A 16,345-nucleotide genomic window follows, 5' to 3' on the forward strand; every position below is an offset into this window, starting at 1 on the left:
GTAAATCTTCAAGGCCTGGAAGTTGAATTAAAGTATTGATAATGAAATAGGAACAGCCAGGTGAAAGTTTGAAATGTATAGGCAAAAAGGATAGGGAAAGTTCCATAAAGAGATGAGTATGTTTCTATTTTCAGACACATTTAGCTTAGGTTCATTGCTTATCTCATAGCAGCATGCTTATCTAGATCCCAAGGTGCTACCTAGACTTGAGCCTCTTGCAGCCCTTACAGTCCTAATTGGTCAGAAGACTGTGTGAGGTGTTTGAAGAGCTCGTAGGTAAAGAGAGTGGGCTGCTCTCTCCTACAGGAGAGAGGTGGGTGTCTGGCATCGCTGACTGGAAGAACAGGCTTGGGAGGAGTGGGCTGCTGCTGGCTTTCGTGGGAACAGACTTAGTTTTAGAGACTTGTGTGGAATGACACTTCTGGCTAGCAAAGAGCGTGGAGAGGTAGTGTGGGCTGGCTTCCCAAGGACACACCATGCAAGGTTCATCTCATTTCTAGTGTTGTCTTCTTTTGCGTACAGTCCAGGGCTTACAGTTTTAGTAGAGGCTAAAACTGTATAAACTCAATCATAACTAGGTTATGATTGAGCTCATGTTCAGCTCTCTCATTGAGAAACCTCTCTTGCAGTTCAGGGGCCAGACTGCTAACTTTTCTTCACAGGAATTTCTCATACATTTTACTCTATCAACCCAGTAATGAAATTTCCTGTCGGCAAAATGCCAGTCAATGAGTGCTGCTCCTCATTACACACCACAGTCTTCAGTGCTTCACATCTTTTTATTGCAAGTGTGCCATGGTTAAGTTGATTCCACAAATTACCTTGTGTTTGTCTGTCACCTCAAATTCCCACAGCTCACTGAGAGCAGTTGTTTGTCTTTCTCTGAGAAAGTCTGCTCAGAACAAACTGCTTTCCGAAGTGTTCTGATCAACAGTTCAGCACGGGTCAGCTGTGGTAGGAATAGCTCATATACCTGTTCCATATTTTGGCTGGCTTCTGGACAATAGTTTCAGGTCTGCAGGTGGTTATATAATACCTTGGCTAGGACTGAGTCACTTTTGGTGTGAAATCAGAAACATTCCCTTGCTGGCCATAGGATGACTTGAAGCATAGTATCAAAATTTACTACTGGTAAAAGTTCAAGGAGCTGCTAACACTTTAGAAATAAACCCTGAGTCAGGGTGTTTTTCTACTTGCTAACCGGGAAAAGGAGAAAACTATAAAGAGCTTTTGAAACACCATAAAATATCAAATATCCAAGGACCTCATCAGTTCCATCACAGCATTAGCCTGAATGAGAATTTAGAACGGTTCTACATTGTTTATATCTAACTTTGCTGTTCTGGGGCTTTAGGCCATTATCCCTAATGACCAGTTCTGTGTTTTTCCTTTTAAGCCTTGTCCTGTCTCTGGCTGCTATAACTCTTCTGGCCTAAAGTTATTTTTCTCCCTCTTTCCTTTGTCTAGATTCAGTCCTCCCTGAGTCACTTTCTGTTCCACACCTGTGCTTTACCCTTACATATTTTATGTCACAGCATGGCCACTCTAATGTTTGTTGTTTTTCCCTTCTTGACTTTTCTTACTGATAGTGATCAGTTTATACCACAACACATGTAGGCACATATAATTTACTATTATTTAGGGGACGTTAACTTCTCAAATCATAGGCCCAAAGGTAGGAATTTTATACTGTGTTCTGTATGTTTATGCCCTACACATCTTCTCCATATATTTAATAGGAGCTAAGTGAAGGCACTCTGACATGACTCAGTCAGGAGCAATCAGGTAGCATGGCTGGTGTCCTCATCACTTTCTCATTGCAGATGGGAGTCTTTCTCTCTAGTAGTTTTCATGTGCTTAGCTACATGCAATAAGTTTTCATTTTGAGACTTAACACTTGACATATTAAAGCCTTATAACATGAGTAATGTGGATATATACTGGTTTATGAATGTGTGTGCATTTTGTGTGAGATGGGCCATGGGGTACAGGATCCAGGCCTGTATCTTGTAACACATTAGATCATGCAGCACATGTAATACACTATCTGTGTGCGACTTTATTGCTGTCTCTTTGGGGCTCTTCTGATTGTATACTCAACCTGTACCATGGGTGAATGTTTGTATTATAATGACCTCTGTAAATTTAGGGGTCAAAGATTTAGGCTACACATCTCTTATTAACTACAAGAATCTTTCTACTACTTAATTGTATTTTGTCAGATGTGCCAATAAAATATAGATTAAAAGTGTATTACTTTTGTGTTATGCCACAGTCTTTAAGACCTCAGAGCAGCCAATCATTGGAGAGGTACAGTCCTGATAAATTGATTGTTTTGGATGGTATCTAGCACAGTGGTAGCTCTTTTCATCTTTTTATCTTGGTTTTTCTTAGGTACTGGTATCTTGGTCCACTAAAAATCAAAGCAGCCCACTTTTTCAGCACTCTTCAGGTAAATGCAATTTATAATGTAGAACCTGACCTATGTTAATTTAATATTTCCCTGTGATGTGCATATATGAGATATTAATTCCTTGCTATAGAGCCATTTAATATATATAATTACAGGAAACATTCTTGTTTTAATAGACAAGAACCCCAACTATCTATTTTATTTTTCTTTCTTTTTTTTATAAGTTATTCTTTTGTTTTTTCATCTTTATCAGTTTGATAAATGATAAATTTTATAATGAACATTTAAAATATTGAAATTTCTGAAGTTTTCTGTAGTCGAGGACAGTTTAAGCTATCTTTTTTTTTTTTTGATGTTCATAGCAACTTTATTTCTTTTTTTCTTTATTAATTACACTTTACTCACTTTGTATCCCCCCCATGGTTCCCTTTCTCCTCCCATCCCAATCCCTCCCTTCTTCCACCCTCTGCCTGCATGCCCCTCCCCAAGTCCACTGATAGGGGAGGACTTCTTTTCCTTTCTTCTGATCCTAGTCAATTAGGTCTCATCAGGAGTGGCTGCATTGTCTTCTTCTGTGGCTTGGTAATGCTGCTTCCCTCAGGGGGAAAAAAAACCCAGGGCCAGATGGTTTCAGCACCAAATTCTACCAGACCTTCAAAGAAGAGCTAATACCAATACTCTTCAAACTATTCCACAAGATAGAAACAGAAGGAACACTTCCAAACTCATTCTATGAAGCCACAGTCACCTTGGCTGTGGCTAAGTCACAGTCACCTAAACCTCACAAAGACCCAACAAAGAAAGAGAATTTCAGGCCAATCTCCCTCATGAACATTGATGCTAAAATACTCAACAAAATACTTGCAAACCGAATCCAAGAACACATCAAAGACATTATCCACTATGACCAAGTAGGCTTCATCCCAGGCATGCAGGGGTAGTTCAATATACAGAAATCCATCAATGTGATCCACCACATAAACAAACTGAAGGAGAAAAACCACATGATCATCTCCTTAGATGCTGAAAAGGCATTTGACAAAACCCAACATCCATTCATGTTTAAAGTATTGGAGAGATCAGGGATACAAGGCACATACCTGAACATAGTAAAGGAGATATACAGCAAGCTTATAGCCAACAACAAACTCAATGGAGAGAAACTTAAATCATTCCCACTGAAATCAGGGACAAGGCAAGGCTGTCTACTCTCTCCATATCTTTTCAACATTGTTCTTGAAGTCCTAGCTAGAGCAATAAGACAATTCAAGGAGATCAAGGGGATACAAATTGGAAAAGAAAAAGTCAAAGTATCACTATTTGCAGATGATATGATAGTATACCTGAGTGACCCCAAAAGTTTAACCAGGGAACTCCTACAGCTAATTAACACCTTCAGCAAAGTGGCTGGATACAAAATTAACTCAAAAAATCAGTAGCCTTCCTGTATACAAAGGACAAAAGGGCCGAGAAAGAAATTAGGGAAACAACACCCTTCACAATAGCCACAAAGGACATAAAATACCTTGGTGTGAACCCAACCAAGCAAGTCAAAGACTTGTATGAAAAAAATTTCCAGTCTCTGAAGAAAGAATTAGAAGATATGAGAAGATGGAAAGATCTCCCATGCTCATGGCTTGGCAGGATTAATATAATAAAAATGGGCATCTTACCAAAAGCAATCTACAGATTCAATGCAATTCCCATCAAATTACCAACACAATTCTTTACAGACCTTGAAAGAAAAATTCTCACCTTCATATTTTATTTTTCTATCAATCATTCCTCATATCTATCTATACCTACCTACCACCTACCTACCTATAGTCTATCTATCCTCATTTTTCCATGGCCAAATTCATGTTTGATTTGTCTTGGATACTTGCCTTTGTTACTTATTCACTCACCCTTGCCAGACAAACCTTGAACAGAGTAAGAAAATGTCTAGATTATTAATATGTGTATCTTATTAGTACCTGGCAATGCACTGAAGGTTTGTAGTAGATTAAAGATGAATTAATTATATAGGCTTGCATATATTATTAGTAGGTTTTGAACTGTGTTGGTTAAATAAGTATAGTACTTACTATATTGGACAGAATACGTTCCTCAACACAGACTTCTACTGGGCAGTTATCTATATATAATACATTAAAAAGTAATAAGCTCTGAGGTTGTAGAATAGCAGTGACAAAGCACTTGTATAAAGCCATGGGTTTTATCACTAATGAGAGAGTAAAGGCATAGAAAAAAGTGCTCAACAATTTCATATTAATGAAAAAGCAAATGGGAAAGCCACTCAATACATGACCTATATACTGTGTTCATATTTCGTGCAGATCAAAGCAATATAATCACAATGTGATTGGCTAATCTAAAAATTGTTTGTGAAAAACTAGGCTCCACTATTAATATTTAGAGTTTTCTAGTATTCTTCTAATTATAAAACAATATATATCCATTGAAAAATGTAGCTAACTTCTAAGAATTTCCATTTGTATTAAAGAAAAGAAATGGAAAAAATAAAAGTCAGTAAAATACATGGAGTAAACACACATAGTTTTAAAAATCAAATAGAAAAGGCAAAGATTTTTCTACTCCTAAGGCAAACTAATTAGTAAAAAGTATTATTGTTAAAGAGAGTAATAATAACACTCTCGGAAGAAACAGTACCTATAGTTTAAATGATGCCCAGTGTTTATCAGGTGCTTATTGCTATGTGCTTGGCAGACAGAGCGCAAACTGCACAGGCTTTCTGTCCTCAGGAAGTAAGCATGTGCCAGAGAAGTTCAGTGGATCAGCAGCCTGACAGATGGCCGGAGAGAAATGTAGATGGGCAAGAGAGGACCAGAGGAGGGCCTCCTAAATTCGACTGAGGGTCAGAAAGCCTTCATGAGTGCGTTTATGCTAAATTTGAAACTACATAGAACTGGACAAAGGGCATTTGGGATAGAGAAATGGGCTGTGTGAAGTCACTGTGCTAAACCATGGTCACTAATTCAAGGCTGGTGCAGTGCACTGTGTGCAGATGGATTGGAAGGACAGGGCTGGCTAGGGAGGTATTAACATATACAGATGTGCATTGTGGAAAAATTGTTCGGCTTCAACATGCACAAGGAATTGGGCATGTGTAAGCTATAGGCAAAGACAGCAGCTATCAGATTGACAGAGTCATTTAGTGATAGGGAAAGAGTGGCTGCTGAGGTGTGGAGTAGGGTTGCTAATGGCAGATGGATCAAAGTGCCACTGGAGTAAATATTCAGATGCTGGAAGATTATTAGAGTGCCAGACTTCTAGTCTGAGGGACTAGAGTTTTGTAACCTAGTTATTTTTTTTTTTTAATTAATGTTAATGGTATTAGGGAAAGCCAAGTTTGTGGAAGAAGATGAAATTCCAGTTTGCTCTGTGATGAGTGTAGCATGTCTGTGTACAAATAAGCATAGATATAGTTATGATTCTGTCTGTAACTCAGAGACTCTAGGATGAAGAAATCTGTTTCCATGTTGTAAGGATGTGACTGCTTTTGAAAGTATGGGTTTGGTAAAGGTGCCATTAAGAACCAATGGCTAGGAATGGCACAAAGGACTGTAAACATTTAGAAAATTGAGGAAAAAAAAATATGACTGTACTAAGAGAAAAGCCAAGAAAAACCCAGCATAGCAGCCAATAGAGGAGGAATTTCAAGAGAGAGAAAAAAGTACAAGTTTTAAGAAGCAAAGGCAAGAGTCTAAATATAAACAGGAGACTGTCTTCTGAACTTGGTAGCTGCCAAAGATTTGTTAAACTCCAAATAAGAGTATTAGATTATAACAAAGAAAGACAAGAAATAAATGGGAAGTAAAGAAACGAGAGACAGTGGAGCCTTCCCTTCTCTGATGAGGAGAGAAGGGAGAATGAGGGAAGGTGGAGTGTGACGGTAGGACTGGGAGAAGGAAGAGAGGGCTGTGATCAGGATTAAAGTGAATAAATTAATTAATTAATGGGAAAAAAAAGAAACAGAGACATCTGCAGGGAGAGGGTAGCACACACCTTTAATCCCAACACTCAGGAGGCAGAAGCAGGCGAATCTCTGTGTTTGAGGCCAGCCCCGTTTACAGAGTGACTCCAGGACAGCCAGGACTACACAGAGAAACCCTGTCTCGAAACACAAAACAAAAAGAAAAAGAAAGAAATGCAGACAGCAAGGGTAGACTGTTTCTTTTTCAGGAAATTTGACCTTGAAGAGGAGGAGACAGAAAAGGTAAAAGCTGAGAGAAATAGGAGGGCAATAATGCAGTGGTTTTTAAATGAGCAGTTGTTTGTGGTTTTTTTATGTCCCAAAGCAGAAGACGGGAGGAATGGGAAGTGAATAGAAATGAGACCGAAAAGATGACTGAGTTGTAAAATCCGTACATAGACAGAAGGATGAAATCCAGGGTTCTCCTTGCACAGGGGAAGGGCTTCATTTTTCACTGAGTCAGGAGAGAAGTAACAGTTAGATCCTCATGAAAGTAACATTGGAGAGGTTTAGGATTTTCTTCCTGATGTGATTTAAAAACAGGTGATCTTCTGAAAATTAAGCAGGTGGATGGATGGTAGAGGTGGCACAGAAAAGTCAAGAGAATTCGTACTGTCACATTGCACCAAAGCCTGAGAGTTTGTGATGCCATTGATAGGCTCTTGTGCTTTCTGTGTATACTCAGCTGGAGTATGAGGGTTTTTTTCCCCAATAAATGTTGAGAACCCTGATTTAGGGCTCCCTCCCTCTCTTCCTTCTCCCCTCTCCCTCCCAAACATACACACACACACACACACACACACAAACACTAATAATAATAATAGATTAAAACATATTATAAAAATATCTAGGGTGAGAAAGATGGGCTGTGAGGCAGTGAAGAGGCCTTAGACTGGATTTGAATTTAGTCTTAGCCAGAGCATTCTGTCCTCCACATGGAATATGATTGTAGCAGTGAAGTAGGTGTGGGATGCAACTGATTTCATTAGATTTCAGTGTGCCATCAGTAAATTGAAGGTTCATTTATTATGGTACCACTGTGCTCATTCATATCAATTTCTCTTGTTTGGATAAGTAGATGTGAGCAGTAGTTGTCAGTTCCATTTGTTTCTTTTATGTTAGGGGAAGTGGTAGAGAACACAGTCACTGTGTTCATGTTTATTTGTGTTTTTTTTTGTTTTGTTTTGTTTTGTTTTGTTTTTCCTGGCTCATAATACTTTTTTTCTTTTTAATTTATTACAATTTATTTACTTTGTATTTCAGCTGTAGTCCCTCCCTCATCCTCTCCCAATCCTGCCCTCCCTCCCTCTTCTCCTCCCATGCCCCTCCCCTAGTCCACTGGTAGGGGAGGTCCTCCTTCAGTTCCATCTGACCTTAGCCTATCAGGTCTCAGGACTGACTGAATTGTCTTCCTCTGTGGCCTGGTAAGGCTGGCCCCTCTCAGGGGGAGGTGAGTCAGAGACAGTCCCTGTTCCCCTTACTAGGGAACCCGCTTGGAGACTAAGCTGCCATGGGCTACATCTGTGCAGGGGTCTTAGGTTATCTCCATGCATGGTCCTTGGTTGGAGTATCAGTCTCAGAAAAGACCCCTGGGCCCAGATATTTTTGTTCTATTCATGGTTTTTAAGGCAAGGCTTTGAAAGGAAAATGAAGCTTGATGGCTTCATATTTCCAAAGCAGAGAGAATTCTGCTCATTGAAGAAACAGTTAGCTCATTAGAATTCTTTGCAGAGTATAGACCTCAGAGTTAGAACTTATGTGTACATGAAAAAAAAAAAGCTGTTTTCTTCTTCGTTGACAGGAGTGGCCTCAGACTCATCAGGCCTCAATCTCCTACACGGGACCTACAGAGAGACCTCCCAGTGAGCCTGAAGAGACCCCTCCCCGGCCCTCTCTGTACAGGAGGATATTACGCAGACTTGCCTCATTCTGGGCACAGCCACAGGATGGTGAGCAACATGGCGACTGTGGGTCACAAGCCCTGCTCAGTCTTAAAATGCCCTGGAGCAGACGGCCAGAGTCAGTTCTAGATAATTAACTGGAGCAGGAGGAGCCATACCACCCTAGTTGAATTCAGTGCTGTCAGTGTCTTGTGAATGAGCACCACAGTTTCTGTGCATTCTTTGTCACTGACATTAGTGCTACTGTGCTGCTTTCAGTGAGGATGTTTTGGGAATAGAGAACCTGATGTTTGTCTCTGTGTATCAGGAAAATGAGGTAAAGTATAGAATTGGATGAAGGGCTGAGGAAGCTAAACACAGACACCAGCAGCTCAGCTGTTAGTGTCTCTCTTTCTCAGTGTGTGTATGTGTGAGAGAGATATCAGTAGAAACCCTGACCCATGTCTGATGGATTCCCACAGCCTTCTCCCGTGAGGTGATCCCAGAGGTCTGGAAAGATGTACAGCTGTCCACTGTTGAACTGTCCATCACAACCCGAAATAGCCAACTTGACCTGATGGTAAGTGCACTCTTTTTATTTATTTATTTATTTATTTTAAGAATTTGGTGTCGGGGTTGGGGGGGGGGGGGGAGGAGTGATAGGTGCTTTTCTTGCAGCTCGAGTTTATTGGGGCACAGGAGCTCAAGGATCTCCGAACAAGTGTTTTGCTCATGCTTGAGTGACCTGGAGGACTGAGGACAGAAGCTTTAAAAGTGAAAAGCTAGAAAAACTCACTTGAACTCTCATTTGAGTAATTGCGCATTATTTTTGTGACTATATTGAATACATGGACTCGGATTCCCCAGGAGAAGCAGGCAGATCTATAATGACACATATGGGAGTTCTGTGTGGTTTGGTGAGACAAGATCTTGTTATGTAGTACAAGCTAGCCTCAAATTGTGATCTTTCTGCTTAGCCTCCTAAATAGTGGAGTTTCAGGCCAGTGTGCCATGTGTGGGCTTACATACATGATTTAATTTGGATACAATCTATAGACATGCATTGTCTAACACTCTTCATCTATGTGGCTATTTAAATTTAAATTACACAGGATTAAAGTTTAAAATGCAGTTTCTCAGTCAAGGTAGCCATATTTCAAGTGCTCGATAGCCATGTGTAGCTTATAGCTGCTATATAAACATGCAGATATGAACATTTTCATCAGTGTAGAAAACTCTTCTGGCTATTGCTGCTATAGACAGTGCATGAAAACAAGAAAACACAAGAAGTGAAATAAAGCAGACTGACTGTCAGCTGATTTTATGTTGCCTATAAGCAAAGAATTGATTTTCTAATTTTAAATGATGCAAAATCAAAAGTATATTTTATGGTACATGAGACATATGTGAAAGTCACATTTCTGAATCCATATATAAAGCAATATTTTAACACAGGTGTTACAATATTGAATTTCTCCTTTATATGTATTTCTCCTATGGCCACACTTGTAGTGCAGCGGAGGGAGCTGGAATAGTTGTGACAGAGGGTATGTGGCTCCAGAGCCTTAGGTGTTTGCTTTTTGGCAATTTTTAGAAAAAGCATACTGAGACTGGAAATGAGAGAACTTTAATTACTTATTATATTACCAATAGTGCCAGTATAAGTTGTTCTTACTCTGATATAGTCACAGTAAGATATTACTGTGATATATTCAGCTTTTATGAAAATCCAAGTAGTCCAGTCAGAAAACTGGCAGATGGAGCTGCAGTGAAGTGGGAAGGTTAATCTCACCATTAATGTTCACAGTATTGATTTGATTTCTGCTTATTTGTGTCTCTTGTGAAATACTTGCAAAGACAGCCTCCTTTACCTTCTGAAATAATTCCAGTTGAATTAAAGAAGTAAATTTAAAATAATAAAGCTACTTAGGATTAAGTAAAAATTAAATGGTTATCAGTATAAACTTGAAAAGTATAAAAGTTTTTCTAAGCATGATACCAAGGTAAATTTTATATTGATGCATTCATCTACTTATTTAAAAAGATAAACTTCTGAATGACAGTTGGGGAGAATATTAGAATGTGGCAGAGAAGCAGTTATTAGCTTTCCTTATCACAGACTCCTCATATAAATCAATAAGGAATGAACAGAGACAATATTCAACAATGGGCCAAAGGCTAAAAATAGAAAATGCACAGAGGGGAACATTTTTTAAGTAAAGCTGAGTTTATTACATGGGAGTCACTGTCCTAAGAATCTTACATAAGTTAGTTATATTATCCTCAGATTTCTACCATGTGTAAGTTTAACTGCATTTTATACTGAGGGTAACAAAAAAGTGTGCAAAGAAACACTAACTGAAATGGTAACTACTGGCTCACAACATGTGTTGCACACCACCCTAACACTAGTCCTCAGTGGCGCTGGGCTCGGGGAACTGGGCTGTTTCTTGTCCTTCATGAGACTGTAAGTTACAACACTCTTTGTTTTGGGTCATGTAGACAAAGTGTCTTCCCACGCATCCCCTTGCCCTGGTGGGTGTGGCTGTTAGCTGGTGGGCGTCAGCTGGTGAAATCTTAGCGTACATAGTCTTCCCTTACTTGCCACAGAGCTCTGAAACCACTGTGAAGGATGAGGTTGAAAGTCCTCTATTCAGAGGGATCTTTGAAAAGTAGATAAAATTTCTATTACACTTTTCTTTTAATTTGTAGTCTTTGATAACAATGAATTTCTAGTATTTTGCTCATGTTCTTTTGCCATTGTTCTTTTCTCTCATGGCTGAGTCTCTATGAGTGCATTGAGCTCACTGAGCATGTGACTGCAGCTCTAAAGGAGCCACATTCAGGCTGCTGAATGTTCTTATCTTTGTGCTAATTACAAAGGTATGTGACACTGCTTGTTATCACTAGTGGAGCAATGTCATTTTTTTTCCCTCACCACTTTGCAAATGCAAATACAATAAAGTATTCAGAGACTGTAGCTGTCTTGTAATAGCTTGAAATGTTTACTTATCATTAAAATACTATATCCATAGTATGAAAACAGCATTAGGATTGTGGCTGTCAGAAATTTAATGTCTTTAAATAAGCATGTTTATTCTTTAATAGCAAAGATATTAAATAAATTAAGTGAATATTGATGCTTTTATTTAAAGTAATATATAATCTTTACACTTACTAATGTGGCAAGATGCTCATCATATATTGCTGCGTGAAAAACCAATTTAAATTGATTTTTATAAGATGGTTGGTTTCATTTTTATTCAAAAAAAGAAAAACTGCCACCTATAATTGAGCTTTTGAATGGCACAGGTAAAAGCTCCAGTTTTATTTACTCATTCTAGTAGCCAGTTGTTTGGCCAGCCTATTGAAGCATCCATCTTTCCCTTAGAGATGGAGAGGTGATTGTGAGCCACCCATTGAGGGTGCTAGAAACTGAACTCAGCTCCTCTTGAAGGGCAGCAAGCATTTTTATCTCCTGAACCATCTCTTCAGACCCATGATTTCTATAAATTCTATACGATGTTTATTAGGTTCCTCATAAAAGTTTTATAAGGTTGCATTGTATACATAAATCAACTGAAGAGAAATGGCATTTCTACAGTATTGACCCTTCTGGCATATCAATGTGATGTATCCCTTCATTTACTTAAGTCTTCAATATCTTTCAATGAAGTTTTATGGTTTTCTCTATAGCATTTGTCTATGGCTGACTATACTCCTGGTTATCTTACTTTTGATGCTACTATCAATATGATCTCTTAAAACTTTATTTGAAGAGACAAACAATTGATTTTTGTGTGTGTTGATGCTGAATCAGCATCTAATTAAATTCTTATTAATTATGTTTGCCTATGGGTTCTTTTAGATTTGTTATAGATTTTGCTGTTATTAACAGCAAACAGTGCCAGTTTTGTTTCTTCCTTTTAAACATGTTGTTTTTCAAAGCCTTTGTCCTTCCTCACTGCCCTGTGAGGACTTCAGTGATGCTGTACAGAATCGCTGATGGAAATCATTGCTTTGTTCTCACATTTGATACCATTTTTTGATTCATGTTTTTAGATAAGGAAGTTTCTCATAGAGAAAATTTTGCTAGGTTTGCCAAGAGTTTTATTAACTTTAAATATCTTAGGCATTAAATTCTATAAAGTATCTTTTCATCATCCATTAAGACAATAAGGTTCACACACACACACACACACACACACACACACACACACTTGAAACCACCTGAGTTGAAGAAAGAACTCCTCCCAAGAAACAGACTCAATCCTGGGAGATTCAGTCACATCAGGACCAAGAAGTATATTCCCACCAGGTAAAGGTGAACGTTGTTGTCAGGAGGGCCTGGGGCATTGATCCTTAAAAAGGCATTTCCTCCATATGGGACAGAATTAGTCCGATTCCAGCCTGTTTCCTGTAGCAAAATCTGGAAACTAACTTGCGGACTGGCCATTTCCAGGTGACCCAACTGTACCTCCAGACAAAGCAGAAGAAAACGGTCAGCAGAGGGGCCAGCTGGCCAGCTGCCTTCAAGCAACGATGTTGCTACATTTTATTGGAATGCAAACACACCAACACATTACGTTGTATACAGCAGAATCGAATGGCCATCATAGAGACTTCAGAGAGCTCTCTCTGGTCCATAACAGAAAACACATGTTGGTGTCCATTTTTACTGGAGCAGGGCTTTGCTGCCTGCTGCAAGTTTAAATATGCCTGTTTTCTTGCCCGTTATCTTCTGTGCATTAGGCCTGGTGACTACATCGTTTCCCTCCTCCCTGCCACTTCCAATGCCATGTCTCATCATCATATCATTGTCCTGGCATCTACTGAAACTTCCCTGCGCCTGCTCATTTCTCTGTAATGTTCTTTCTTGGTTCTAACTGCCTGCCTCTACAGTTAGACCTCTGTCTCAGTTCTTAGCACAGCAGGCAGAGTGACCCTATTACAAAAAAGATAGAACATTTCCCTCCTTGGAGCCCTCTACTGCCTCTCCATCTCACTCACCACATTCCTTAAAGTGGTCTGCAGAGCCCTACCCACCAAGATTCTCTTTCCCTCCTCCATCTTTATGGTTTTCTTGTCCCTGCCACTCAGTCTGCTCTAGCCATGTGGATTTCTTTGCTGTTCTCTGTACATTGCAGGGATGCCCCCACCTGAAGGTCTCTGCCATGTAGTTCCCTTTGTATGGATGGCTTGTCCTTAGAATGCTGTTTATTTATTTTTTATTACAAATATTCACTTTGTAGCCCAGTTGTAGCCGCCTCCCTCATCTCCCAATCCCACCCTCCCTCCCTCTTCTCCCTTATGCCCCTCCCCTAGTCCACTGATAAGGGAGGACCTCCTCCCCTTCCATCTGACCCTAGCCTATCAGGTCTCATCAGGACTGGCTGCATTGTCTTCCTCAGAGGCCTAGCAGAGCTGCACCCCCCAGGGGGAGGTGATCAGAGAGCCTGCCACTGAGCTCATGCCAAGACAGCCCGTGATCCCCTTACTAGGGAACCCACTTGGAGATTGAGTCTGTGAGCTACATCTGAGCAGGGGTTTTAGGTCCTCTCCATGCATGGTCCTTGGTTGGGATATCAGTCTTTGCAGGGGACCCAGGGCTGAGTTTTTTGGGGTCTGTTGGTCTCCTTTTGGAGCTTCTGTCCCCTCCAGAATGGTGGTTTTTAAAGGATAGTCTTTAGAGTGGCAGCATCAGATTACCAGGAAATCATTTGAAATAAAAATTCTTGAGCTTTAGAACAGGCCTGCTGAGCTAGGAACTCTGAGAATGATAGCAGATTTTGAGTGTGTTTTAAATTAACTTTTAACCAACAAATACAAACAGGATCTTGATGTTAATTGGCTCTACAGGGATACCCACTACAACTTGAAAATGGCTTCCCCTGATAAATACATTCCTTCCTTGATTGCCTCTTGGTCTTTTTGTGATTAGGGTCACCTTTCACCTGGCCTCTCTTTAAAACATTAGTCACTGGGGCTGGAGAGATGGCTCTGCAGCATAAGAGCACTTTCTACTCTTCCAGAGGGCCCAGGTCTTCAGAGGATTCAGGTTCAATTCCCAGCACCCACACAGCAGCTCATAACCATCAACTCTGGTTCCAAGGCCTCCAACAGCCTCTTCTGACCTCCGTGAATATCTTGAACACAGTTAGTACATGGACACACATACAGTAAAATCATACATACACTTAAAGTACAAGTAAATAAATCTTTTTTAAAAATGTACTGCCACCAATGCCATCTCAGGCTTCTTGTCTGTTTATGGCATTTTGTAAAATATTCTGATGTACTTCTACTATACCTATTTCTACTATATTCAGTAATATACTGCTTTATTATTCTGTCTACTCCATATACTCCCTACAGTTAAATGTAAGTTCTTTGTGGGCAGAACTCTTTCTGTGTTCTGTCAGGGATGTAACCCAAACATTCTGAGGGTTCATGAAATGTGGCTAGCATGCAGTAGGAAGTTGAATGAAACAGGAAATGGGAACTCTGAGCAGTCGTGTCAGAATATTGTGTTTTGTAATTCCTAGTTGAGAGATACTCTTTAGTGGTACCTTTGAAACAGTTCTCAGAGGCTTGTGTATGCTCTTCTGGGCCTACATGTTTTGATCCCCTAAGAAGGCCATGCAGAAGTGTTGGGATTGCTTCAGGAAAGTGGACTTGTGTTGCCCGATGATGACTAGTAGCAAACTGAGGAAGGGGATGGGAATTGTGGTTCTTCCCACAGCACTTCCTTGCGGGTCAGTCTTACAGAACTTTGTAGAGATAGAATCAAAGTTTTGCAACCATTTTTTTTTTTTTTTTTTTTTTTTTTTTTAGGGAATAAGTAGGTTGCTGTTTTCTACTCTTGTTGCATATTATGTTTCCCTTTAGAGCATTTTAAAGAAAGCAGACACCTGTGGGTGACAGCTGCATTAGCCCAATTTTCTAGTCTTAATGTTCATATTCTTAATCTTTCTAGAGCAAAGAGGACTTCATGAACATTTGCATTGAGCCTGACACTGTCAGCAAAGGAGATTTCATAACCATAGGGTAAGTGCCTGGCCTGTGGGAAGTGGAGCTTCATCAAATAACTTCTTCAATCCTTTCTAGAGTGGGTTGTCTGCTTAAGATGGGGACCTGGCAAAAGCCGGTCTGCCTGGGAATTCTGGCCTTTTGATAATAGAGCTGGTATGTCCAGTATCTGTGTACTTTGGCCCTCTGCTCATTTTGGGAGAAGCAGACTGTTGCAGTGTTTTAATTGAAATTAAAAAGCTCAGTGTTTCAGGCAGAGTTAAGGACTCTAGTTTCAGTCCAAGAGCTTGACTGGCTCCTCACTGACTTCAGGACTCTTAAGGTCACTGACTTGTCTGACTTCTTTCCTATCCATAAAACGGTAGTGTATCATCATGTCTCCTACCTCAGGACTGCTTGTCAGTCTCAGAGAGGCTTCTGACATTGAGCCGCGCTTCCCACCATCTTTTACTGTGCATGCCATTCACCTTGTCTTCCCATTCCCAGAATATCAAGGACAAACGTGGAAGAATGCTGAGTGCCTGAACATTTCTCAGGCCTCCCCTTTTCTAATAGAGTGGATTCTTCCAAGTCCTGCCTGATTTGTTAATTCCTGCCTTGGCTGGAACTCATTGGCTATAAACCCTCCAGACATCTTCAAAGTATCTAAGGAGCTATGTGTTCCCATGCCAACCAGCAATCTACTCAGCTATCTTTGCTTTGTCCTGGTGCTCCCTCTCGTGCCCATTTAGGGATTGGACATTCCTTCTGCAACAGCTGTGTCTCCATGGCTTCATCATTATCTGTAACAGCGTAGGCAGCAGGATGGCTTTCATTAGTTTGTGTTGTTCTTGCCTTTGATACAAATTTTTCAGGTACTGAATGGTCCCTTCTGCAGCCTTTGATTACACTCACTGTAGTACAGGGAGGAAGGAAAAGGCCATCCTTTCTACAGTGTGTACAAATCTCACAGTATCTTAAGTGTCTTAAGTGAGTCTACTAGTGGGGAGCAGTTGTAGTCAAATTCTTATAGCAAGGGAAATAAAT

At 40.0% G+C, this 16,345-nt stretch overlaps 1 protein-coding gene across 4 annotated transcripts in view; it reads left to right on the forward strand.

The window, feature by feature from the left end:
- The window catches only part of Agk (acylglycerol kinase), a 74,733-nt gene that overhangs the window by 55,425 nt on the left and 2,963 nt on the right, over nt 1-16,345 (forward strand). For all 4 annotated transcript variants that reach the window (XM_055602141.1, XM_055602142.1, XM_055602143.1 and 1 more), the window contains 4 exons: nt 2,395-2,452; nt 8,212-8,359; nt 8,773-8,870; nt 15,267-15,337. In XM_055602141.1, coding sequence (XP_055458116.1) covers nt 2,395-2,452; nt 8,212-8,359; nt 8,773-8,870; nt 15,267-15,337 — 375 coding nt within the window. The remainder of the gene's footprint in view (nt 1-2,394; nt 2,453-8,211; nt 8,360-8,772; nt 8,871-15,266; nt 15,338-16,345) is intronic.

Source organism: Psammomys obesus, unplaced genomic scaffold (assembly GCF_907164565.1).
Source record: "Psammomys obesus unplaced genomic scaffold, mPsaObe1.curated_primary_1811, whole genome shotgun sequence".
NCBI lineage: Eukaryota > Metazoa > Chordata > Mammalia > Rodentia > Muridae > Psammomys > Psammomys obesus.